General features: G+C 45.0%; 2 protein-coding genes and 1 pseudogene across 2 annotated transcripts in view; 1 reads left to right on the top strand and 2 right to left on the bottom strand.

Annotated features, from left to right (window-relative positions):
• LOC137656812 (mitochondrial thiamine pyrophosphate carrier-like) overlaps positions 1 to 27,955 on the bottom strand; it is a 615,169-nt gene that overhangs the window by 410,508 nt on the left and 176,706 nt on the right.
• Positions 1 to 27,955, bottom strand: part of LOC137656101 (uncharacterized) — a 505,345-nt pseudogene that overhangs the window by 364,021 nt on the left and 113,369 nt on the right.
• Positions 1 to 27,955, top strand: part of LOC137656809 (calpain-7-like) — a 95,910-nt gene that overhangs the window by 32,093 nt on the left and 35,862 nt on the right. Inside the window, exon 6 of the mRNA XM_068391120.1 lies at positions 25,645 to 26,489. Within this exon, the coding sequence (XP_068247221.1) occupies positions 25,645 to 26,489 (845 nt within the window). The remainder of the gene's footprint in view (positions 1 to 25,644; positions 26,490 to 27,955) is intronic.

Genomic DNA, 27,955 nt, shown 5'->3' on the forward strand with positions numbered 1-27,955 from the left:
TGTTTGAAGCTGCAGTAAGTCTTGGATAAAGGGGAATCGGTGAGAATAAACCCAAATATAATTCACACAGAGAGAGAGAGAGAGAGAGAGAGAGAGAGAGAGAGAGAGAGAGAGAGAGAGAGAGAGAGAGAGAGAGAGAATTAATTCCATGACAAACCCCATAAAGGGAAGTGTTGGTTAGGAATGTATTTCATGACAAACTCCATTAAGGGAAGTGCTAATTAGAAATGTTTATGATAAAGATGATATACAGTATTTCTCAAGTGGTTCTTTTATGGTTCTGTTTTATCTGTTTGTTTTCTAAGTAGAATTACATGAAAATAACAAACTAATTTTGATAAATATGTGAAAATGTTAATTGGGTCCTCTCCTGGTGGGTATAGAGAAAGGCTTGACAAATTTATATTTTGTTCCGTAACCGAAATACAAACCACGCTATTTACAAAGGGTTATTACTTTTAGCGTAGCTGAAATGGCGAGCCATTAGAATTTAACGAGGGTGTATTACCCCCGCGCTAGTTAGCGGGGGGGTAGGGGAGTGGTAGCTAGCTACCCCTCCTCCCCCTCACACACAGGTGAATACTCACTTTCACTTTTGGCTCGGACTGTGACAGACGTCTCTGTCTTGGTCCTCGCTTGGCAGCCATTGTCTGTTTTGTCTTTACTTAATCGCTTACTTTTCTTTTACTCAATATATATGTAAACATGTTTTCATGTTTGTATATATATTTGAGTATAGAAATAAGTAAGTTTCCTTTTCAGATGTGTGTGTGTAGTGTACGATATCTACGTGGAGGCCTCGGCAGTTAGGCCACCACGGCCTAATTTTATGGGTTGCGATCGAGTTTGACTTCGGTCTTTCTCTCTCTCTCTCTCTTGAGGTCGTTCACCCTTTTACTATGTTTTACTACTCCCTTGTAGCTTCCTTCCCGTGTGGGTGGGGTTGCTACGCCGTACATTTTGTCTCAATTAGTTTATGAATCTAATTGTAGTTTATTTTTCAGCTTGTAGAACGATTCCTTTCGGGGTTTTCGTTTTTTCTTTAGTGTTCATTCATTTTTAAATTACATAATTACATAGTTACATAATTATAATTGTTATAATTCTGTTTTGGTTACAGCTCTCCTTCCGCGAGTGTAAGTGGTTGTGAGGGCACGTGCCTGTTGTGTAATTCTTGTTCCTTTTCCTCGGGATTCCTCTTCGGAGCCTTCCCGGGGGAATGAATGTGTACTAATATTATTTGTTTTATTTTTTTACAGTTACCGATCTAGTTCGTTTCTGTAATATAGCAACGGTGTGAGCTGTCTGGTTGAGTCCTGGGGATTCGGCTGTTGCTGCCTCCCCCCTTGTATTGTCGTCAGGGGCGTGTCTCCTTCTACTGGTAGTACTCCCGTGTCGACGGACAGCTCTCCAGTTCATTTTAGAACAGTCAGGAGGCTTGCCTCCTTGGGCGGATAACTTTCCTTCCGAGGGAAGTTTTTTCCTGTCCAGGCTTGAGCTTTTCCTCTTTTGGGGGGTTCTTCTCTTGCCTTTTTTTCGTGCGACTATGCTCTTGGTGCTGAGCGGTCGCACCTGCAGTTTCGCTCAAGGAGCTGGGCAACTGCAGGAGCTCCTCTTCGGAGGATTGCCCCTTTTAGGTCACTGGCTGACCAGTCTCTTCCACGAAGTGTTTCTCTTTCGTTCGCGAGAGAGTACACTCATAGAGACTCCTCTTCGGAGGTTTCTTCTGTTGCTGTTGCTGTTGGCCTCCCTCGCCGTAAGGCCCTCCGTCCGCCTCGTCGTAAGGGCCTCTCATCTCCCTATAAGGGTGCTTGAGGCGCCTTTTTGAATCTCCGTTTGCAGCCTACAACTTCTTTTTCTCGATCTTCCGTCTTGGTGCAGATGGACAGCAGTCTAATCTCGTCTTCCGACGGACAACGGTCTTCCCGACGGACAACGGTCTTCCCGACGGACAGCGGTCTTCCGACGGACATCAGTCTCCCGGCGGACAACGATCCCTTCGGGGCAAAGGGTTGCCCCCACGGGGGTTCTTCCCTTGCGTGTCAGGGTTTCCCTGCGCGCCCTTCTGTTCGTCAGCGCTCTCCTGTTCGTCAGCGCTCTCCTGTTCGTCAGCGCTTTCAAGATCTTCCCTGCGGTTCCTGTTACGTGCCCTGTGCGCCCACGTTCGCCCTCGCGATCTAGAACTTCGGTTCAGGTCGGGGTCAAGGACTCTTCTTTGTGCAGGCTTCCACGCGTAGCCTTCTGCTCGTCAGCGATCATCAGCTCGTCAGCGATCATCAGCTCGTCAGCGATCATCAGCTCGCCAGCGATCATCAGCTCGCCAGCGATCGTCGGCTCGTCAGCGATCTCCGGATCGCCCACGTGTGTTACAGCTGGCACGCCAACGTTCTCCAACACTTCTGAAGGAACATGGTTCGCCAGCTACTAGCTCAACTGCGGATGCTGATCGCCATCGCGCGACCCTCAACTGCAGTTGCTGATCGCCATCGCGCGACCCTCAACTGCAGATGCTGATCGCCATCGCGCGACCCTCAACTGCGGATGCTGATCGCCATCGCGCGACCCTCAACTGCAGATGCTGATCGCCATCGCGCGACCCTCAACTGCGGATGCTGACCGCCATCGCACAACCCTGAACGATTGCCCGCTTACGCATGCTGCTCCTCATCGCACCACCCTGAACGATCGCCCTCCTGCAGATGCTGATCACCATCGCACCCTTTCACGCGATCATTCACCTGCGCATGCTGCTCGCCATCGCACAACCCTGAACGATTGCCCGCTTACGCATGCTGCTCCTCATCGCACAACCCTGAACGATCGCCCTCTTGCGGATGCTGATCACCATCGCACCCTTTCACGCGATCATTCACCTACGCATGCTGCTCTCCATCGCACAACCCTGAACGATTGCCCGCTTACGCATGCTGCTCCTCATCGCACCACCCTGAACGATCGCCCTCCTGCAGATGCTGATCACCATCGCACCCTTTCACGCGATCATTCACCTGCGCATGCTGCTCGCCATCGCACAACCCTGCACGATTGCCCGCTTACGCATGCTGCTCCTCATCGCACAACCCTGAACGCTCGCCCTCTTGCGGATGCTGATCACCATCGCACCCTTTCACGCGATCATTCACCTACACATGCTGCTCGCCATCGCTTACCGCCAGCGATCTTCTTCACCTACGCGGCAGCACGATCCCTCGCCGTCACGCCCATTCGCCTGCGCGCCCGCGCGATCGCTCGCCTGCGCGCCCGCGCGATCGCTCGCCTGCGCGCCCGCGCGATCGCTCGCCTGCGCGCCCGCGCGATCGCTCGCCTGCGCGCCCGCGCGATCGCTCGCCTGCGCGCCCGCGAGATCGCTCGCCTGCGCGCCCGCGCGATCGCTCGCCTGTGCGCCCGCGCGACCATTCGCCTTTGCACGACCGTTCGCCCTCGCGCGACCATAGTTCGCGGCGAATTCCACAGCCGGTGGTAGCAGCAGGGACGCGTGTTCCTAGGCGGCACTCGGGATCACCTCCATCCAAGCACAAGTTGGTAGTGCAGGACGAAGACAGGTCAGTACAGCATTCTTCCCACCTTCTTTTCAGGCAGGAACCGTCGTGTCCTCTCCAAAGGATCGCCCGATCCCTTTCACCTTAGCGAGGATTTCGGACTCTGTGTCCTTGGAGCAGCAGACATGGTTTGATCCGCTGGCACGGGCGTTAATGAGGGTTATGAAACCAGCACTCATCGGCCAGGGTAACAAACCAGCGGCTGTCTCTCCTACGCTGAAGAGAAAGAGAGGAGTGGACTTCGTGGTGACTTCCCCCAGAGCGAAGTTGGTTCCCAAGAGGTCGGTCTCGAGGGTCCCCTCTCCTGCACGAGTACTCTCTCCTTCTCCCGCCCTGGAAGGATTTTTGGCGGGGGGGCTTTCCGTTGAAGATTTCTCCATCGGACAAGGGGTGACTGCTTACCTCTTCCTCTGGGAGCTTACCAGGTTCTTTCCCTCCTCGGTTATGGCCCGAGGTTTGGTTCAAGGAAGCTACAGGAAGATCAAGGGTACTTTCCTCCTCTCGAGCTCAGGCACCTTGGCCTTTCGTCGTTAAGTATCTACTTGCGGACAAGCTCGATGTTGTACCATCTGGACGCACTGACTGAAGGCTTCCTTCGGGTGTCTCTTCTGTGGAGGTCAACGACCTCAGACACCCTTCCATCCTTGAGAAGAGTTTTGTCTTTGCCCAAGGACAGAGACTTAAACATCTGCTGTGCGGAGTAAATCGACTTCCGGTTTCACTCCTCCAAGGCGCTTTCTTCCAGACTCTGCAGGGCTCCAGCTCCCTTTTCTTTCAACCACGTCGGCCTAAGTTATCGGCTACGACAACTGGGACAAGGTGTCCAATTGCAGTTTCCTCCTGTCAGGAACAGATGGCACGGGAGACTCCCCCGGGGGGGCATAGTCCTAAAAGGAGTTCACGAACTCTAGGATTGCAGGTTTTTTTCGCTGGGAGGATGCTTAAGGTTACTCATCCGAATGACAGCTTCCCGATGCCCATTCCCGCACAATCTCTGTGAGTAGCCAAGGATATCGCGCCTGCCGTCTCTGTCAGCGAATTCAGTGTCTCTGAACCTCTATGCCATAGCATCAGCAGAGTTGCCCGGTTGGGCAGAATGATCCATACCTTAGGCGAAGGTCTTCCTTAGGATCATCGACGGCTTCACCCCCGGCCCCCTCAGTCGATCCTTTCTTGTAAGGAAGGATCTGAGAGGGGATGTCCATAGTCGACCTCTCAGCCCTGATCAAGTTTGTCGAACAAACTTCGGCCAGCGTAGACCAGCAGAATCGATCAGACTGGTAACGAGGCGACAGGACTCCTTTAACCCTGGATCGGAAGGACGGGTACTTGCAGTTTCCATTCCATCCATCTTCCAGGGTGCTCGTCGATTTCAGGCTAAACTGCAAGTATTCCTGCTTATGATGCAGTGTGGCTATCCCGCCGTGGCATAGCAGGTTTGTTTCCCCAGAGAACTCTCCCTGCCTTCCTCTTGGCCGCTCAGGTGCAGACTTCCGCCTCCTCTGCTGTTTGGAGGGCTGGTCAACTCCGGTAGGCTCGGGTTTCGACCTTCTTCAGCGCCGGGAAAAGCTTCCGAATGCTGACCATGAGTGTGGGCTCATGGTATTTTGCTTGGAGCCTTCTCTTCCTCTGCCTCAACATCTGGAGTATCTGGCCATGATATTGAGTCAACCGCCTTACCACGTTGGAAACCCCGCTTCTCATCCGTCCAGCGAGGTTAAGCAACGTCGGTACTTGGATGGGTGACCACCTGGGGACGCCAGATTCTGTTACCACATCCTCCGAGCCTTCCTTTCGGTTGACTGTGGCAAGACTGAGGAGAGTCGCAGTACCTGTTCTCAGTCAAGCAGAGTTTTCAGCCCTACCTTGGAACGTTTCCTAGTTCTTCTTTCCTCATTGACCCGTTTATAGTCCGAACGGTCGCCTCAGGATAAGTTCCATGTGGGGCGATCCAAGTTCCGGTGGCTTCAGGCAATGTTTAACCGGACTCCCTGGCCCTATGGGACCAGCGGAACTATTAAACCTGCAATGGGTGTTGACCTATGGAGCCTCTTGATGGTAGTGGATATTCTCGTCCTTTCCCCACATTCTTGATGCGGTTCTCGGACTCGTCAAAGGAAAGGGGGGGGGGCATGTTCCGGTCCAGGCCTATGGTCAAGACCTGAAGGATACCTCTCCATCATTCAGGCAGGCTTAAGGGCCTTAGTCTGGCCCCTCTTCAGATCCTACCGCTCCTGCCAAGTCGCCCCGTTGCGTGTCGACTTCATGCTAACCAGCAGGGGACGCATTTTCACACCTTCACATCTTGCAGTAGAGATACCGGGATGATTGAGATTCTCTCAATTCCACCATCGGCTCTCTCATTCCAGGCAGGGGAATGTTTCTCTCAGACTATCCGAGCAGAGCCTCATAGAGAGAGTGTACCTAAGGGTCTTTGACCTTGGGTAACCAGCAAGTGCTGGTCTGGGGGACCTGATCGCGACAGCTTGGAACCTCAAGCTTCCGCTAGTTTTCCCCCCAGTCTCAGACCCCGAGACTCTGGCAAGATGCATTCCGGTGATGGTGGGACAACTTCGACGCCTGCGTCTTCCCTCCTTTTTGTCTGCGGACAATGGGTCTCAACAAAACCAGGTTGTCTGTCAACCTTTCAATGGGAGAGCTCCACTGGGACTTTGCGCAGAACGGTTTCTGGACCCTCTGCTTCCCCTGACGGAACTCCCGGGAGAGCTTCTCCCACGGCGCAGACTACTCAAGCAACCACACTGCGACATCTCTCCCGAACCGGGGCGTCGCTTCGGCTTCATGCCTGGAGACACTACGCTTCCTCCTCTAGAAGAGACAACCCGCTACAGTCGCGGTACGGAGGTCGCGTCATCTGCGATAGTCATCCACAGGGGTCTCCCAGGCAAAGTGAAGAGTCTAAGGTGGTTGGTGCCGTGGGAGATATACCTCTTCCCGTGAGGCCTCTTCTCCAGCAATAACGGTCTTATTGCCTTTCGGCGGGAGGAAACTCCTTTCCGCTCTTGGCAATGAAGCCTGTCGCTCAGCCTTTCCCTGACCTTCAGGCTTAAAGGAATAACTTTTTCCTGCCCGCTGGATCTATCCTCGCTCATGCGAAGCTACGATCGTCCCTGCCCTAGTCGGAGGAAGACCTCCAACTTGGAGCATGGCTCGGACTTTTAGTCCTTTAAGAGATCTTCTCAAGACCCTTTTACGACAGGCCTCGGATTGTATTCCGCCTTGGGTCTTTCTGCTCACTCGGGCCACGGCCAGTGTGTAAGCAATCTTCTTGGTCTCTTACTACTCCCCCCCTTTCTAAGGAAGAGGGGAAGGCAACATTCAGGCTCGCTCCTGAGTTGTTGGCTAGACTCAGAATCTGAGGGTCCCGACCCTTCGGTCCGATTCATTCAAGATTTTGAGTCTCCATTCTGTGTCTGATGTCCCAAGACCTTCTCTTTCTTGCCAGTACAGGAATCGAGAGGTTAGCGCTGGGAACAGCTGCAGTTTGGCCTCAGTTGCAGCCGATTTGGGAACACAAGGAGGACATGGGGGGAGAGTCACCAGTATACCTCTTCAGCCCGGACTCAAGGACATTCATCTCGACCTGTCTTCAGACCCTCCCCCGTCACGTCGCCCTACAGCACGATGTTGGATACATCGCAACGTCCCTCGCCTTCGAGTAATACTACTCTGTGACGCAGGTGCTACAAGCTGGAGTCTGGAAGCGTCTGATGACCTTCGCAGCCCGCTTCCTGCAGGGCGTGACCCACAGGAGTCTCGATACGTTTTCTATCGCTCTGTGGTGGCTACACAACAGCTGGTCTAACCTCAGGCTCCTTTTTGGACAGGTAGCAGAAGGTTGAGGGCATTGTTATCAGGTTTTAGTCTGCATGAACGAAAGAAGTATGTCTGGCCCTTACTTCTTTCTTCATCATCCCCTCTACGGGGAAGCAGCATCCTGGTCTCTGCATAGCTGACCTCGAACCTCTGCAGGTAAACCATGCTTCCTTGTGTTCCGAGTATTGAGTCAATACTGTCGCGTCCCCCATACCCTGACGAGGTGGTATTGGGAACGTCCTAACCCAGAGTTCCTTCTGGAACTCCAGGTCAACTGCCTAGGACGGGTCACACTTCTTCCTTCACACACAAGCTTACGTAGGCCACATGGTTCCTTGCGGTGCAAGGAACTTGTGAGGTGCAGGGACTCCTTTTCTCGAGTGCGACTCACTCGGATTCTGAGTCCCCGGGTAAAGCCAAAGCCAGTATGGCTGGGGACTTTCCACCCTTCCTAAGGGATAAGTCACCCTTTGTAAATAGCGTGGTTTGTATTTCGGTTACGGAACAAATGACAAATTCGAAGATAATTTGTATTTTTCCTAACCATACAAACCTTAGCTATTTACACATATTTGCCCGCCAGCCCTGTCCCCCAAGACAAGTCCTACCTCTAAGTGAAAGTGAGTATTCACCTGTGTGTGAGGGGGAGGAGGGGTAGCTAGCTACCACTCCCCTACCCCCCCGCTAACTAGCGCGGGGGTAATACACCCTCGTTAAATTCTAATGGCTCGCCATTTCAGCTACGCTAAAAGTAATAACCCTTTGTAAATAGCTAAGGTTTGTATGGTTAGGAAAAATACAAATTATCTTCGAATTTGTCATATTTGAGCGATGCCAAGTCATTATTGATATCCATTGAAGGAAATATGTATGGTGGAATAACTGGTGCCTGTTTTTTGCCAACTTTCATCACAATCCATTATTTTAACAAACCTTCCAGATATTCATTAGCTATTTCCATTTCGAAGCGAGGTAATGAAATAAAAACACAAACTCTGTCCTCTCTGTATGATAACCCCAGTCTCTTGGTGACTGTCTACTCTGTAGTCACCAGACTCAGGTTAGAAAATGCAATTAGTCGTTACTGTACTTCTTTGTTACTTCTCTTTTTGTGTCACAGTTTCAGTGTTCTCCTTTGTTGTAGATTTTATCCGCTGTTACATTTGTTTATTTGGTTGATTTGTCCGTCCTTGTTTTTAAGGTAATTGGATGCATGTCTTCACAGTTTTCTAAAGTGCCTTATTTGTTTGCAATGTTGTGTTTCTAGGTCTTCCAAACATGCAGTATTAAACAATGCATGATGCTGAACTGGTTTTGAGAATTTTAAAACGTAACTGAAGATCAGATTTTGTTTATTAAAATACATTATTAATTACCTGGCATTTTCAATGATAACCATATTTATTCAGTTGTGTGGCTTTGCCATAGTTATGTTCTGCTGTCTGCTCTTTCAAACTATTTTTTTCAATATTAATCTTACCCGATGATCATGTAGCTGTCAACTCTGTTGCCCGACAGAAATCTACGGTCGGGATACGCCAGCGATCGCTACACAGGTGGGGGCGTACACAACAGCGCCACCTGTGAGTAGGTACTCAAGTACTTCTTGTCAACAAGAACTTAATTTTTCCTCTGTCGTGCCACCGGCAAGACCTACTAATACGCCGTCCCTAACTGGATTTGTTTTCACAACTTTTTGGTGAAGTACACTATTCCAGTTTTGAGCTTTCGCTATGCAGGGGTTTTATCTTCATTTCAAAACTTGAACTCGTTTTGGATAGATTTAATTATGGTGACGAAGAGAGTATGGACTCTCTTTCACTTTTAAATGGCCGACCCTTCCCTTAGACGGAAGTGTTGGTGTCGAAGAGAGTATAGACTCTCTTTCTCTTTTTATGACCGACCCTTCCCTTAGACGGAAGTGTGTTTAGGTTTTTGGTAATTTTGCTTAACAAAGTTATAGATTTAGTTTATATCTCTCCGCCATTTATAGGCCTCTTCGATTAACTTTCAATTTTTTATAAACTTATAAAAATAAATTTTTATGTTTGTTTATATGCGACCTTTCCTAATAGTAGGCGGTCCTTACTTGGAACCGAAGTTAATTAACATTGAGCCCGTCATATCGTATTTCCTGTTAAGAATTTATGCTATTTTAATTTTAATGTTTTTGAAAGAATTTCTTTGATAGTCTCGTACTGTTTTCAAAGATGAACTAACGTTTAGTTTAGTCTCCGCAGTTGTTGATGTTCAGAACGTTCAACATGCGCTCTATCGTTACGATAGAGAGAGAGTATTTCACGGTTTCACGTTGCAGTAAGAGTAAACCGATTCTAGCGTTTCGTTCATTCTTTCTTAGCTTAAATGGTTTTAATTCTAATAAAGGAACTTTTTATTTGTGAAACCTTTCAGTTTTTTCCTTTAACAAATAATATGTTTTAACGATATATAATTGGGCTCATCTCTCAGGTTCTAAGTCAAGAGAGAGAGAGAGAGAGATAGAGACGGAGGGAGAGAGAGGAGGATAAACGTTTCGTTCAAGCGGGTAACGTTGTTCTCGTTTTTTACTCTTCTCCCTAGTCGCTATAGGGGAAGAAGGTAAAACGTTTCTAGAGTTTTATTCTTGTTCCCAGGCTTTATGCGGTGAGAGATTTTAAACGTAGTTTATTTGATCTAGTGTTTAGTCTCTTTTCCAGCCACTGAATTCTTTATCTTTCATTATGTTTTTTTGTTACATTGTAAAACTGTTTTCGCAATTACTACCTTTTAATGAAGGATAGGATTGCGTGTTTCAGGTACAAATCACTTAAAGTTTCGAGTTCAGTGAAATAAGTGCAAACAGAAAATCAAAAGTGATAAAGTGATATGCGCAAAGTGTTACAGTGTTGCGTTCGAGGGTTCGTTTGTTCGTGCCAGTTGTTCACCTTGTCCGATACCTCTTACAAGCTCCCAAGCCCAGGGGAGAAGTAATGTCGAAGGACTTATGGGTTCCACAGGTCTTGATCGACGAACAGACGTTTCCCTCCGTGGTTTCGGGTGTATCTACACACGTTGCCGACGTGATCACCCCACCCACACAAAGACGAGAGAGCCCATTTATTCCTCGTCTGCGGAAGAGGTTTCTCGCAGAAACCATGGACCAAATCTTGCAGCTTTTAAGTGCAAGTCGGTCCCTTCCGCGCAAGTCCAACGGCCTAGGTGTAGCCACTGGGTCAGTTCGGACTCGCTGCAGTACGACAACTGCACACCTCCCAAGAGAGGCAAGGTGGTACCGCAACAGGCAGTAACTCCGTCTGTTGCCGCACCAGCTGTTTTAGACCCTCAGTCACAATAGACAGTAGCTCCGTTTGTTGTTGTCTTTCATAGACCTTAGTGGTCCATGCTGCAGACTATACAGTCTCAGCTTGCTCCTTCATGCAGGAGTATCGTGCTGGAAGGTTGACAATGCACCTGTTAACCTACAACCCGCCGAGGTTGTGCGCTCAGCAGATACTGCGGCTGCCTGCTCCCACACTCCACCTGTGAGAGCTCCACCTCCGATGCGCAGTCCACCCTGCCAGACGCATGTTCTTGCTGCACCATCCGTTGACATGCGTGAGCTACCGCATCAGCAGTGGGAAGGTGCTGTAGAGCTGCCGGGTTCCAGCTCTATGCGGCATTCTCCGCAACCCATGCGGCATGCTCCGCATACCATACAACATGCTCCGCATACCATTCAGCATGCTCCGCAACCCACCGCAGCCCCTCCCACGCACCAGCACTCTGCTTTTGTTGTTGCCAGCTCCCACACTCCGACTGCGGAGAAGGTTGACGATGCACCCGTGGGCCTACACCTCCCACGGTTGTGCGCCCGGCATGGCTTCCTGCTCTCACACTCTTGTTGTGAGAGCTCCTCCACCCATGCACAGTCAACCCTGCCAGATGTATGATGACTCCCACACACAGAGCACTCCGTTGCCGTGCGTGAGCTACCACAAGCTGCCGTGTTTTGACACGGTGTGTCAGCCTCCGCAACACACTGTGGTTACCGCCACTCGCCCGCAGCTAACTAGTCAGTCAGGAGTTGAGGCTTCCCCACACAACTTTGGTTGTTGCCAACTCACAGACTGTCAAACAGTTACATGACGTTGCCTTCTGGTCTGCTACTTATACACCAGTGCTGTATGTCCTCACGCTCCTGTTGTGGTTGACAGTTCAGTTTTTGACAGTTCACAGACTGTCAAGCAGTTTCATAACGTTGCCTTCTGGTCTGCTGCTTTTGCACCAGTGAAACCCTCACTGAGAGAACCTAGCTTTTCTCGGATATGGTTCCTGTAGATGAGAAAGTGCTGTTCTCCCTCCTTCTGATATTCCCTTGAGGACTCTGTCATTTGGAGAGGAGCCTTAAGCTGCTTAGCCTCCTATGGACTTTAATTTAAGCATAACATGCTTCCAGGGAGGGTAAATGGTTCCGCTTCAGTCGCTAACCCCGTCTGTTGCCACACCTGCTCCCATAGACCTTGGGCTTTGTTGCAAGACATGCAGTCCAAGCTTAGTCCTTGATAGAGGATTTTTTTTTACGGAGAAGAACCTTCTTGCCAACGACCTTCCTACCGGTTGGTTGTACGCCCTGTTGACGCTGAGGTATCCTACTCACGTCCGCCAGTTGAGATGGTTCCTCCACCGGTGCGACCCAGTGTGGGTTGCCAGTCGCACGTTGACGTTAAGCTACTCTCGGAGGTGGTTGTGGACGTTCAGTGTGTCACTGGGAAGACGTTCAACAACCAGCAGAGGTGACTTGTGACGCAGTGCGGCAACCTCAGCAACCCGATAAGGGGTTGTCTGTACTACCCAGACAGTCTAGACAGTTTCGGGTTGTCGCTGTACTTCCTCGCATCCCCATGGTTGACAGTTCACAGACTGTGCAGCAGTACCATGATATTGTGTCCGGCTCCGTCACACATCCACCAGTGCGACCGGATTCAGCGAGTCAGACGTTGCCCACTCCGTTGCCGTTTCCTCATCAGTTTCGGATGAGGAACCCTCTGATGAGGACATGGCTGAACAAGAAGATCAATCCCCAGTCCTGCTATCCATCCAGAAGATGCTGAAGAAGGAATACGGCCCTGTCAGGCTGTGGATGAGTCTGGTTAGGACACTGTCATCCGTGGTTCAATTGGTGTCACTTGGAAGACTACACCTCCGTCCTCTTCGGTTTCATCTAGCTCTTCACTGGAAAAGGACAAGACGCTAGAAGCGGTCTCGATCCCGGTTTCCGGAAGATAAGTCTGGTCTAACCTGAGGAAAGGACTTTATCAACCTTTTATAGGGTCTTCCCCTGACTGTTCAGACTCCCAACCACGTTCTCTTCTCAGTCGCATCGGACGTAGGCTGGGGTGCGACCTTAAGCGGTAGGGAATGCTCGGGATTATGGAACTCGAGTCAAAGGACAATGCATTTTAACTGCAAGAAGCTTCTGGCAGTACGTCTGACCTGGAAAAGCTTCAGGTCTCTCCTTCAAGACAAAGTAATGGAGGTCAACACAGACAACTCCCTGCTTTGATGTTCATCTCCTAGCAAGGAGGGACCTACTCTCTGACATGGTGCGAGTTCGCTAGTGACCTCCTCTCCTGTTCAACAGGTCTAGACTTTTCACTAGTAACAAATTTCTTCCAAGGCAACTTGAATGTCTTAGCAGTTTGTCTCAGTAGGAAGGGACAATAATTGCAACATATTGGACCCTCCACAGAGATGTATGCAAGAGACTTTGGGTCACCTGGTGCCAGCCAACCATAGATCTCTTCGCAACCTCGATGTCCAAGAGGCTCTCAATACTTTGCTCACCTATCCCGGACCCAGCAGTGGTTCTTTTAGATGCCTTTCTACTAGATTAGTCTCATCTAGATCTATATGCATTCCCTCCGTTCTAGATTGTCAACAAGGTACTGCAGAAGTTCGCCTCTCACTAAGGGACAAAGTTGACACTAGTTGCTTCCCTCTGGCCCGCGAGAGAATAACTTACCGAGGTACTTCGATGGCTAGTAGACGTTCCCAGAACTCTTCCCCTAAGGGTGGACCTGCTACATCTGCCACGCGTAAGAAGGTACTCCAAGGCCTCCACGCTCTTCGTCTCACTGCCTTCAGAGTATCGAAAGACTCTCGAGAACTAGAGGTTTTTTCGAAGGAGGCAACCAGAGCGATTGTTAGAGCAAGGAGAACATCCACCCTTAGAGTCTACCAATCGAAGTGGGAAATCTTCCTAAACTGGTGCAAGTCAGTATCCGTATCCTCGACCAGTACATCTGTAACTCAAATAGCTGACTTCCTCTTATATCTGAGGAAAGAGCAATCTCTTTCAGCTCCCACTTTCAAGGGTTACAGAAGCATGTTGGCATCAGTCTTCCGTCACAGAGGCTTAGATCTTTCCAACAATAAAGATCTACAGGACCTCCTTAAGTCTTTTGAGACCACGAAGGAGCGTCGTTTGGTTACACCTGGTTGGAATTTAGACGTGGTTCTAAGATTCCTTATGTTAGACAGGTTCGAACCACTTCAATCAGCCTCCCTGAAAGATCTCACCTTTAAGACTCTTTTCCTGATATGCTTAACCACAGCTAAAAGAGTCAGTGAGATTCATGCCTTCAGCAAGAACATCGGATTTTCATCCGAAACGGCTACATGTTCTACATCTTGGTTTTCTAGCCAAACACGAGCTGCCTTCTCGGCCTTGACCAAAATCGTTCGTTATTCCAAACTTATCGTATGGTTGGAAATGAACTAGAAAGAGTATTATGTCCTGTAAGAGCTCTTAAGTTCTATTTTAAAAACCTTTACGAGGCCCGTCTGAAGCTTTATGGTGTTCAGTTAAGAATTCATCTTTGCCTATGTCAGAGAATTCTTTATCCTATTATTTTCAGACTGTTAATACGAGAAGCTCATTCCCTTCTGAATGAGGAAGACCAAGCTTGGCTGAAGGTAAGGACACACGAAGTTAGAGCTATCACAACTTCCGTGACCTTTTAATTAAATAGATCTCTGCAAAATATTTTCGACGCAACCTTTTGGAAAAGCTAATCAGTGTTCGCGTCTTTTATCTTAAGAATGTCCAGTCTCTTTACGAGAACTGCTACACTCTGGGACCATTCGTAGCAACGAGTGCAGTAGTGGTGGGGGCTCCACCACTACAATTCCCTAATTCCAGAACCTTTTTAATCTTTCTCTTGAAATATTTCTGGGTTGTCCGGAAGGCTAAGAAGCCTTCCGCATCCTGGTTGATTTGGCGGGTGGTCAAATTCTTTCTTGAGAAGCGCCTAGATTAGAGGTTGTGATGAGGTCCTTTAGTATGGGTTGCAGCCCTTCATACTTCAGCACCTAGGAGTCGCTCAGCATCCTAAGAGGATCGCTAGGCTCAGTAAGGAAGACGTACTTAAAAAGGCAGAGTAATGGTTCAAGTCGACTTCCTTACCAGGTACTTATTTATTTTATGTTTGTTATTTTGAATAACGGCTAAAATAAGATACGGGATACTTAGCTTCTTTGTTAACATGTATGCTGGTCTCCACCCACCACCCTGGGTGTGAATCAGCTACATGATCATCGGGTAAGATTAATATTGAAAAATGTTATTTTCATTAGTAAAATAAATTTTTGAATATACTTACCCGATGATCATGAATTTAAGGACCCGCCCTGCCTCCCCATAGAGAACCAGTGGACCGAGGAGAAAATTGAGTTCTTGTTGACAAGAAGTACTTGAGTACCTACTCACAGGTGGCGCTGTTGATGTACGCCCCCACCTGTGTAGCGATCGCTGGCGTATCCCGACCGTAGATTTCTGTCGGGCAACAGAGTTGACAGCTACATGATCATCGGGTAAGTATATTCAAAAATTTATTTTACTAATGAATTTAACATGTTATAGATATTTATTTCAGTTACTTAATTAGTTCTAGTTATCTTCTTTTGTGGAGCCTTTTTATTATAGTAGTAGTAGTTTGGTTACTTTAGTGTTTCTTTTCATTTAGGAGGGTTTTATCCTCTATGAACCAAGTCTGTACTTTTTGTGCATGTCAATCTCATTTTCTCCCTGGAATTGGACCAACTTCCAGTGCACGTATCTCTTGCAGTGTCTAGGGATATATTCCTTCTTCATAGCGTCGTGACATTTGATACTTAATTTTTGAAAGACAAAAATTCAACGGTGCAAAATATCTGCCAAGTATCCACCTATAGCACTGGGAACCCTATCCTTATTCATAAAACTAAATTGATTAGTGTTAGGCAGTTTCCCTTTTATAATTTAGATATACCATTTGCATTTATGTTTCCCAAACATCTTTTAAGTCCTTGGTTGATGGATGGATGAATTCAGGTCCAAGGATTCCAAATATAATCACCGGGTTTACTGCTTTACACTGGAAACAATACCCTGGTCAACAGGGGAAATAGCCATGTCTAAATCTCCTGGACTAAAAGCAAGAGTAAATTACATAAAGGCTGAGAAATAGTTTATTAAAAACCCATGATGATGGGGAAAGGGAGAGGTGTTAAGATGCTACTGTCAGTCACAACCAAGTTAAAATGGACTTCATGTTTGATGCATTTGAAAAAGTGTGGCACAATTTGGATGGTTTTGAAGGTGTGTGCAGTGTTTGCAACCTGCATCATTGACTAATGGTTCTTGCCTTACTTTTCATTTATTCCTTTTGGTTTCCTCCTGCTCAGTTGTCCATTTTCTATTGCCTTTTATTTTATTAGACATTTTTTGTTATTCAAGAACCAATCCATTATGAGCATCTTCTTAGATTCTAATTTTGTAACATAGAGTTTTCCTTTGAAATACAATATATTAATAAGAAAAATAATGATATTATTAATACAAGCTAAGCTACAATCCTAGTTGAAAAAGCAGGATGCTATAAGCCCAAGGGTTCCAACATGAAAAAATAGCCCAGTGAGGAAAGGAAACAAGGAAAAAATAAACTACAAGAGAAGTAATGAACAATCAAAATAAAATATTTTAAGACCAGTAACAACATTAAATTAGATACTTCACATATAAACTATAAAAACATAAAAAAATTAGAGGAAGAGAAACAAGATAGAATAGTGTACCCAAGTGTACCCTTAAACAAGAGAACTAACCCAAGACAAGGGAAGACCCTAGTACAGAGGTTATAGTACTATCCAAGACTAGAGAATAATGGTTTATTTTTGGATTGTCCTTTTAGAAGAGCTGCTACCATAGCTAAAGAGTCTCTCCTACACTTACCAAGAGAAAATTAGCCACTGAACAATGACATTGCAGTAGTTAACCCCTTGAGCAAAGAAGAATGGTTTGGAAACCATAGTGTTGTCAGGTGCATGAGGACAGAGGAGTACGTGGAAAGGATAGGCCAGATATTCAGTTTGTGTGTATGTAAAGGGAAAATGAACTGTAACAAGAGAGAGAGGGATCCAATGTACAGTAGTACTGTGTGGCCAGTCAAAGGATCTAATACTCTAGCAGTATTGATTGGGTGGCGGGTGTCCTGGCAAACCTACTAAAATAATTTTAAAATGGTTCCAAAAGTACACCTTCCAAAAAATGGACCACTCAATTAACACCATATAAAAGTCCCTTCAATTTTCTTGAGTGAGGAATAAAACCTAGGAATAGTTTATAAATAATACCGTAAGTCACCTCAGAATATTACATTGTCAGCTGCTTATATTGACTAAGAACTTTCAAGGTAATTCATGCTTCCCATCCAGTCATCTTTATTCTGCTGTGTTATCTTGTCATAAGTCTTAATGCCATGTAATGAAACTTGCTCACATTTTCTATCATATCCAACTTTTCAAATTATGACTGTAACTTTTTTTCAATGCTTTCTCTAGATATACTGTACTGTACTGGTTTGTAAGTGTATGGTTGGTCATTTTACATCAGAGTAGAGCTTATGGAATGTAGAGTGTTATGGTTCACTTTCCCTTTGCCTACACGCACACCGAATAGTCTGGCCTATTCTTTAAAGATTCTCATACATCTGACAACACTGGAATTACCAAACAATTTTTCTTCACTCCAGGGGTTAACTACTGCACTGTAATTGTCCAGTGGCTACTTTCCTCTTGGTAAGGGTAGAAGAGATTCTTTAGCTATGGTAAGCAGCTCTTCTAGGAGAAGGACACTCCAAAATCAAACCATTATTCTCTAGTCTTGGGTAGTGCTATAGCCTCTGTACCATGGTCTTCCACTGTCTTGGGTTAGATTTCTCTTGCTTGAGGGTACACTCGAGCACACTATTCTATCTCATTACTCTTCCTCTTGTTTTTTAAAGTTTTCATAGTTTATATAGGAAATATTTATTTAAATGTTACAGTTCTTAAAATATTTTATTTTTCCTTGTTTCCTTTCCTCACTGGGCTATTTTCTCTGTTGGGGCCCTGTGCTTATAGCATCTTGCTTTTCCAATTAGGATTGTAGCTTAGCAATTAATAATAATAATAAATGTATTTATCGAATGTGAAGGTTTTTGTTTTGTTATAGTCTTTCAATATGTCATTTTAAATTAACTGATGACTAGTTTAGATTGAAATGGTATTTTTTTAATTATGATTCCTATAGGATAATATGAATAGGAATAATAATGACAAGAGTAATAATTACACGGATGATACTGTGTAATAATCCAACCGGCCCATTACGTCACATTCTTCAGTCTAATAAAGTATTAAATGAATTTGGAAAATAATGGAAAAAGGGCATGCATGGACAAGATCAAATGAAATTCGGGCAGAAGTGCTTAAGGTAAAATATAGGTTGAAAATAAATATAAAAAAAAATATATATGTCGACTACAATGTAATACATTGTTGTCAAGTATCAAGTATTAAAAAGTGTCACAACTTGGGTGTTAGAATGTGAAAAAAAATAAAAAAATTAAATATAATTGCATACCGAATACCCAAGGTATAACAAAATTAAAAGTGAAGATAAGCAAGGGAAACGCATGTAACTGTGGTATGCTGGGAATGGGAAGTTGAAATAATATTTCAGTAACATAACATTAATTTAATTCAGTGCACAGTAAACATATACAGTACATATAAAGTAAACATAATACACACAAAATAATACACACAAATATAAAGATAATATAACTGCCCTAACACTGGACAACACACTGGTGAGATAAGGGGATTACGAGGTACAGGTTACAAAATACTTAGCCGAAAAAGCCGAACAGCAGAGAAGTTCACAAAAATGATACAAAGACGAAAGACGATACACAATACAGGTGAGGGAGGCAGACTTGTAGCAGTGGGTAGCAGTAATGAGCTGCCAGTGACTACCGATCCAGCTCAGACCCTGTATATATACAGGCCAGAAGCAGTCACGGCGTATCCTGATTGGCTTACGTTGAGGTGGGAGCAAGCAATCCCACTTGCGACTGCTAATTAAAAGACGTGACAAGTGCTCAAGCAATTAACAAACAACCTGCTTGTTGTACAGGGAAGGCAGGCGGGGGGAAGGAGAATGGTGGCCGTGACACCCCCCCACCGAAGACCTCCGAAGTGGGACATGAAGGAGGTTAACCTGTTGGAGCACGAGATAAGGTGTCCGCAATGATGTTGTCTGATCCCTTGATGTGGTGAATTTCGAGATGGTATTCTTGAAGAGTAAGTGCCCAGCGAAGAATCTTCTGATTGGTTAGTTTGGATTTCTGGATGAAGGCTAACGGGTTGTGGTCGGTGAATATTTTGATTGGACATGAAGCAGACTGTAGGTAGCATTTGAACTTGTTAACGGCCAGAATCAGGGACAAGGCTTCCTTCTCGATGGTTGAGTAACCCACCTGGTGACTCTTCAATTTGGCAGAGAAGAAAGCCACAGGGTGCAGAATGGTGGAGGATGGATCTGGTTGCAACAGCACTGCCCCAACTCCAATTCCACTCGCGTCAACCAGCAGGTGGAAGGGCCGCAGATAATCAGGTACCTTAAGTACTGGTTCAGAAGCCAAGAAGTTCTTGATGTGGGTAAAAGACGTCTGGCACGCTGGAGTCCACTTGAAAGGCTGAGCAGGGCTAGTCAGAGTGGTGAAGGGTGCAGCCACAGTCGAGAAGTTGCTGCAGAATCGACGGTAATACCCCGCCATCCCGAGGAACCTCATCACCTCCTTTCGTGTCGTGGGTGTAGGGAAGGAAAGGATCGCCTCCGCGTTGGCTTCTTTTGGGCGCACAGTACCGCTTCCCACTACATGACCCAAGTAGGTCACGGTGCCACGACCAAACACAGACTTCTGGAGGTTAATGAAGAGTCCTGCGTCCTCCAACCGTTGGAACAGTCCACTCAAACGCACCACGTGCTCGTTCCAGTTGGTCGCCACCACCACCACATCGTCCAAGTAGGCATGAACTCCTGGTAGGTCTCGGATGACGGAGTTAATGAGTCTCTGGAATGTGGCAGGAGCATTAGTAAGTCCAAAAGCCATTACCTGATATTCATAGAGCCCAAACGGGGTAATAAAGGCAGAAAGGGCCTGGGCTCTTTGGGTTAACTGCACCTGATAATAACCCTTCAGTAAATCTATTGTAGAAATGAAAGAGGCATTTCCTACTGTATCTAGCAGTGTTTCAATGAGTGGCAATGGGTAGGCATCCCGGACAGTGACGTTGTTTAATTTACGGAAATCTGTACACATCCGGTAAGTTTGATTAGGTTTAGGAACCAAGATACAGGGTGAAGCCCAGGGAGACTGACTAGGTACGGCTAGATTATGATCAAGAAGATACTGTACTTCTTGTTTGAGGATTTCAGTCTTGACAGGGTTAAGATGATAAGGACGTTGTCTAATGGGAGGTTGGTTTGGATCTTTTAACTGAATGTCATGTTTAAGAATATTGCAAGAGCCTGGATGTTCTGAGGTAATAGTTGGAAATTGTTTTAGCAAGTGAATTATCTGCTGTTTTTGACAAGGGTTAAGCCCACAAAAATACTCATCAGACTGAAGCAATAGTTCTTGATTCAATGAGGCACTGGTAGGCAAGGGAAAGTCAATGGATTGGGTGCCTTCGTTTTCCTCGGACAAAGTCACTGCCACAGGAGCTACATCATCATTAATGGTTACAAGAGTCACTGGCAAACTGCTGGTACCCTCCTCTGGTGGTCTGGAAAGGTAGGACTTTATCAGATTAATATGTACCAACTGTTGTTTTTTACGTCGGTCTGGGGTTTCAAGAACATAGTTAAGTGGTCCCAGCCGTTCTTTAATTTTATATGGCCCTAAAAACCTCTTTTGCATTGGGCTCCCTGTTATAGGTAGAAAAGCCAAAACCAAATCCCCTGGATTAAATGTTCTACTTTTCGTTTTCTTGTCATGCTGGGCTTTATATTTGCCTTGGAGCCGGGACAAGTGGGACTTAGAAAACTTACGTACTTCCTGTAATTTACTTTGTAGATTTTTAACATATGCATTTACATTAGTGTGACTGTCTGACTGGGGCATGAACCACTGATCTTTCAATATTTTTAAGGGTCCCCTTATGGGTCGCCCATATAACAACTCAAAAGGTGAGAAACCCATAGATTCGTGATTGGCTTCCCGAATAGAAAAAAGTAACCAATCTAAGTTAGTGTCCCAACTTGCTCCAGTCTCCAGGCAGTATTTTCGCAGCATGGATTTTAGGGTCTGGTGGTACCTTTCCAGACACCCCTGCGATTGTGGATGGTAGGCTGAGGAGACAACATGTTTGATTCCCAGTTCAGTAAGGACCTGTTGAAAGAGAGCACTTGTAAAGTTAGTACCTTGATCGGATTGGATCTGACAGGGGATTCCTTTAGAGGTGAACATAGATAACAAAGGAGCAATTACAGATTTGGCAGTGATGGATTTAAGGGGGAATGCCTCAGGATAACGGGTGGTCACATCGACTACAGTTAAAAGATATTCGTTTCCTTTCTTTGTCCTAGGTAGGGGGCCGACACAATCAATGATTATTTTATTGAAAGGCTCTTCTTTGATAGAAATTGTCTTGAGGGGAGCCTTGGGAATGTTTTGATTAGGCTTACCCGCTACCTGGCAAATGTGACAGGTCCGCACGAAACTGGAAATGTCCTTACGCATCCCCGGCCAGTAAAAATGTTCCAATACTTTGAGATAAGTTTTCCTGATACCTAGATGTCCTGCAAAACCATCATGAGCTAATTTGATGACACTATTCCGAACCGATGTAGGAAGGACTATTTGATGGGTTTCTGACCAGGACTGCAACTTATTGTGGGTAGGTGGTCTGTATGCTCTCATTAAAACTCCATCTTCAAAATAAAAGCATGGAGTGGTGTCTATATCTGTTTTGTCGGTAGCTGTGTGAAGTACATGAGAAAGAGTGTGATCCTGCTGTTGTGCCTGAATGAGTTCTGCTTTGTTCATGGCCCTGTTTATCAGATCATCCTTCCCAAAGGATGGAGGAGTAGTAGGTAAAGATGGAGTTAAGGATGAAGAATTAGCAGAGGGAGCAGTTAAGACCTTACTTTGAGACCGGGTGACAGCACAGGCAGGGAAAAAGTGGGGAAGTCTTTCATCCAGATCATGTGTAGGACTAACAGGTAAAGGTTGGTCTACTATCTTCACTGGAGGAACTGTTAGGGTACCTGCGAGATCATTACCTAGTAGAAACTGAATTCCGAGTACAGGCAAGGAGTCTTGACGTATGGCTACTTTAACAGGGGAGGATAGAAGGTCACATTCAAGATAAATTTCTGCTAGGGGATAAGACGTTTGACAAGTTAGATCAGACAGTAAAACTTTTTCACCGGTGTAAGAATCAGAAATGTTCGGAATGACATTGGATAATAGAATGGACTGGGCTGCACCCGTGTCTCTAAGTATAGTAATAGGGTACTTATGATCACCCTTACATATCGACACAAATCCTTGAGAGATAAAAGGGTCAAAGAGAGAGAGATTAGGACCAGGCACATTTGAGGCTGCTATTGGCTTAGAAGAAGTGACTGTGTGTTTGGTGTTAGAACTTTTGGACACTTTACACCCAGGATGACGACACTCTTGGATCATATGCCCGGGTTTCTTACAATAATTACAGGTTACTGGCTGGGGAGCAGGACGTGAACTGTTGCCTCCTAAACCTCGCCCCACTCCTGCAAGGTGTTCACCAGAGGGGGGTCTCACACTGGGGCTCTGCCTACGAGCTCCACTCCCCCACGTGTCTATCATCAACGCCTGAGCATCCACTAACTCTGCTGCTCGGATCAGCTCCTTCTCACCCCTTTCCTCCACATATCTCACCAAGTGGAAGGGAAGCTTATTCTTCCACTCCTCCAAGACAACAGCATTAACTAGTTCTGAAAATGTTGTTACATTAATAGCCTCAAGCCACTTTTTACACTGTCTCAATTTATCAGTGGCAAATTCCACATAAGTTTGGGTATGGGACTTGGTTAAGGATCTGAATTTCAGTCGGTAGCCGTCAGGAGTAAGAGCATAGGCATACAAGACCTGTTTCTTAACAAAATCATAATCCTCAGGCCTATCTAAACTGTTATATACCCTAAGAGCCTTTCCTGTTAATTTTGGAGTTAGGATGGTAAGCCATTCATCCTTTGGCCATTCTTGTTTGTTAGCAATAATCTCGAAAGTTTTAAAGTACCCATCAACATCATCTTCAGAAAAACCAGGAAGGAGGGAGGACATGTTACCTACATTTAATTTTAACTGTTTTTCCTGTAATTCTAGTACCTTTTCTTTGTTTTTTTCTGTTATGTCCACCTCTTTAGATTTTAACTCTAACTCTCTTTCTAGCTTCTCCTTTTCTAATGCAAGCCTTTCTCTTTCTAGTTTGAATCTTTCTCTTTGAATTTCGATTTCTCTTTCGTTTTCTACTTCTAATCTGAGTTTTTCTCTTTCTTTTTCGCTTTCTAACAGTTCTCTTTGCATTTGTAATTGATAGTCTAATTTTAATTTCTCCAGTTCTAAGGGATTGACTTCAGTAAATCGCTGATAAGGCCTAACAGGTGACAGAACGAGAGGCGAGCGGTAACCCGCTGGTTCAGCCTGAGCGTCAGGTAACACCGAACTCGCCGGGGTTAAAGTATCTATGGCGACTGCCGCAAGTACCCCTTGGCTGACTAACTCTTCAACCACCACATTCTTAATCATAGTCTTATTTAGCTTATAGTGAATTTCAATGCCATAATGATGGGCAATTTGCTTCCAATCATCTTTTCTGAGAGGTCCTGCTAACTTATCCGAAGATGGATTAGCAACAAAGTCATCTAGGTTAAACGACATGGTTAATTATTAATAGTAAACAATAAAAAGAATACAGGGAAAGAATCAAATGAAATTATTGAACTAGCTGTAACTAGCACTCGATAGACAAGGACGGCCGGGTCGTAAAACAGAAACAGCCCTTCGATAACTAGACAGACCCTCATTAATGTCTCGTTATACCCTTAGTCCTATGCCCAAGATTATTGTTCGTGTGAGACTGAGACAAACACAAGTTTGTATAAACGATACTTAAAAAAGATACTTGATAAGGATTCATAGATGGAGTGTTCGCGTCTGAGTCACCGACAATCACATACCGCGTAAAGATACTTGAATAAGATTTTTAATGATACTGGAGAAACATGAGAGGCTTGGGAAAAAAATGGACACTCCGATACTTGGAACGATAAATGATACTTGATATAAAGATACACAAACAATAATGATCCGTACACACGGAATGGAGAGCGAAAGTAAGCACTTATTAGCTAACCCTAACGCTGATAAAGTTTACTAGTGAGGGCTGTGAACACTTTAAACTGAGTAAACTCTATGACTGCTACTTACTGCACTTGATCTAACATATGTGGTGTGGCGGTACAAAGTGCAATACCAAACGAGTTTTACCGTAAGAATTTAAACTGCACATACCAACACTCGTCTTGGTTTACAATAAAAAAACACTTCACTTATCAGATACAAGAAACATATAAAAGCACTGAACAAAATCAAAGCACTGTCACTGTAAAAGAAAGTGATTAATAATTAACAGGACACAAGGGAGTAACAAATAAAGGACAACGATCACCAACTTAGCAATTACGTCCTGGGAAGGTCGCCACTTGTCACAACTTGGGTGTTAGAATGTGAAAAAAAATAAAAAAATTAAATATAATTGCATACCGAATACCCAAGGTATAACAAAATTAAAAGTGAAGATAAGCAAGGGAAACGCATGTAACTGTGGTATGCTGGGAATGGGAAGTTGAAATAATATTTCAGTAACATAACATTAATTTAATTCAGTGCACAGTAAACATATACAGTACATATAAAGTAAACATAATACACACAAAATAATACACACAAATATAAAGATAATATAACTGCCCTAACACTGGACAACACACTGGTGAGATAAGGGGATTACGAGGTACAGGTTACAAAATACTTAGCCGAAAAAGCCGAACAGCAGAGAAGTTCACAAAAATGATACAAAGACGAAAGACGATACACAATACAGGTGAGGGAGGCAGACTTGTAGCAGTGGGTAGCAGTAATGAGCTGCCAGTGACTACCGATCCAGCTCAGACCCTGTATATATACAGGCCAGAAGCAGTCACGGCGTATCCTGATTGGCTTACGTTGAGGTGGGAGCAAGCAATCCCACTTGCGACTGCTAATTAAAAGACGTGACAAGTGCTCAAGCAATTAACAAACAACCTGCTTGTTGTACAGGGAAGGCAGGCGGGGGGAAGGAGAATGGTGGCCGTGACAAAAGCCTTCTTTCTATCCAACTCTTCACTATATCTTTGTACAATTAGAATGTTTTTAGGTGAATAACTTGTCGTTAGTAGTCCGACAAGCTATGCAGCTCTTCTATAGAAGTGAATTTTTCTATAGATTAAGTATTTTTGATACAGAATTTATCTGGAAGAAATTGTAAACAAATTCATTGTGGCTGCGTAAAGTTTTATAGGTTTCCATTTTTACATTTAATGTGATTTTATTTTCCTGAGGATAACATCTTTAATATTTGCCTTGTTCTCTTGATTTTTTCCTTTCATATAAGAACTGTCACTCAATGGTTTCAATAAACTCATTTGTAATATATTAATAGGAAAAGTCATAATAATGATAGAAATGATAATACTGTATTAACAGTAATAATGATAAGGTCAGTTAAGTAAATTATGTACTTATTGTCTTTTTTTGCACACAGTAAAACTAACTTAGATTATGGGTAACATGTCTAACTCATTTACCTTTTCCAGGCAAACCTACAGCATCTCGAAAAAATGGTCTCCAGTTATCAGGAAAGTCTGAGTATTCCAAAGAAGAATTGGAGGTTCTCAAAAGGACCTCAAATATAAATGGGAGAGACTACTTGCCTTTCATGTCCATCGATCTGAAAGAAAAATTTGCATATTCCCTACCTTTTACTGATAAGGATGGACCACTTGCCCTGGCTCCCAAGCAAAGGAAAAACTTTGCCCGATGGGCGAGACCAGAGGATATTTCAAGCAGTCCTAAAATGATTGAAATTATCGACTACTACAGCATTAAGCAGACTTGTGTTTCCGACTGTTCCTTTGTTGCTTCCGTAGCTATCAGTGCCCTCTACGAAAAGAGGTTTAAAAAGAGACTCATCACCGACATCATCTTCCCCAAGAGTCGAAATGGTGACCCAGTGTATAATCCCTGTGGAAAGTATATGATTAAGCTTCACATAAATGGAATTCCTAGGAAAGTTATCATAGATGACCAGTTACCTCAGGGTCATCATGGAGAGTTATTGTGTTCCTACTCGACAAATAAAAATGAATTCTGGATATCCTTAGTTGAAAAAGCTTATATGAAAGTGATGGGAGGGTATGATTTTCCAGGGTCAAACAGTAACATTGATTTGTACGCCCTCACTGGATGGATTCCAGAACGTGTTTCAATAAAGGACAAAGACTTCAACAAAGAAGCGACTTTTAAAAAGATACTAGACCGTTTTCACCGGGGAGATGTGCTCGTTACCATGGCAACGGGGGAGATGAGTGATGCTGCTGCTGACAGAGCGGGCCTTGTTCCTACTCATGCTTATGCTATGTTAGACATCAAGGAGGTTAAGGTAAGAAAAATTTCTTCATTTCTTTTATATCTAATCTGTTGCAGATGGTTAGAGTAAGCTGTTTTTTATTGATAATTACGGTTAGTGGGATACCAGTATTGGTGACCCAAATGAGTTGACAAAGAAAGAAATAGCATTGTTGGTAGGTATATTGAAAAATGGGTTTGAAATACCCAGACATGGCTTCCAAGGAATAATATTAATAAATATTCTTAGGCTACAAGTAGAAAGGATTTACTGTACAGTTGGTGAATATAATGGGAAAAAGATGAGTATATGTGGAATTATATTTGATACCTATTCAGAATTTTTATGAAGAAGAATCCTAAAAAAGTACTTGATTATTTAGCATGAATGATGTAATGGTAAGGAAAGTCCATAACCCCTTGAGCGCCATTGAGCGAACTCTACGTCCGGATATTTCTACTCCCTTCAACACCGGTGGATGTATTTTGCATCATGTAATCTCGTTTTTTAAATATTTAACTTAGCCGGTGAATATATAGCTGCAACTCTGTTGCTCGACAGACAAAAAACTGTACAAAAAACTCGCCAGCGATCGCTATACAGGTTGCGGGTGTGCCCATCAGCGCCAACTGTCGGCCAGATACCAAACTCCATGTAAACAAAGACTCAATTTTCTCTCTGTCGACGTGTCGACAAGACGTACTTTACTCGCTGTTGAAACCTGGAGTTTTTCCCATCATCTTTGATGAAGTGCTATATTCTGGTTTTGAGCTTTCGCTGTGCAGGGTTTTTCTTCAAATAAATCCTTGAACTCTTTTTTGTATCGGATTCATTGTTGATGACTTAGATCGTTTTTTGGAATTTTCCCTTAACCAATTCAAAATGGCTGACCTTTCACAAGTTCCCAAGTTTAGAAAATGCAATGCTAGGGACTGTTCTAGGCGTCTTCCGAAGGCTTCTCTCGACCCTCACACTGTTTGTTCCAATTGTCGGGGTAAAACCTGTCAATTGGAAGATCGGTGTGAGGAATGCGTGGGCCTTTCGGAATTCGATTTTATCGAATTTGAAAAGTACACACGCAGGCTAGAGAGAGATAGAATTAGGAGAAGTTCTTCTAGGTCGATAGATTTTTCCTCTCCTCATGCCCCACAACCTATTCCTTCCCCTGTAGTGGTTGTTCCTAACCCCCCTCCTAGCACTCAGGAACCATCGATGGCTGACATGCTATCCATGCCCTGGGGGAGAGAGTTGAGTCCCTTGCAAGTGACCGCAATCAACTCATGGCGGATGTTAAGGAGCTAAAGTGCCAAAGTGCCGCGGGAAGTGAAAAAGTGCCTAGTGAAAGTGTTGTGAACAGTGTTGCGCTTGAGGGTTCGTCTGTTCGTGCCTGTCGTCCTCCTAGTCCGGGACCTCTTGCAAGCTCCCAAGCCCAGGGGAGAAGCAATGTCGTACGACGCATGGGTTCGAGAGGCCTTGATCAGCGAACAGACGTTCCCTCC

Source organism: Palaemon carinicauda, chromosome 17, assembly GCF_036898095.1.
Source record: "Palaemon carinicauda isolate YSFRI2023 chromosome 17, ASM3689809v2, whole genome shotgun sequence".
Lineage (NCBI taxonomy): Eukaryota > Metazoa > Arthropoda > Malacostraca > Decapoda > Palaemonidae > Palaemon > Palaemon carinicauda.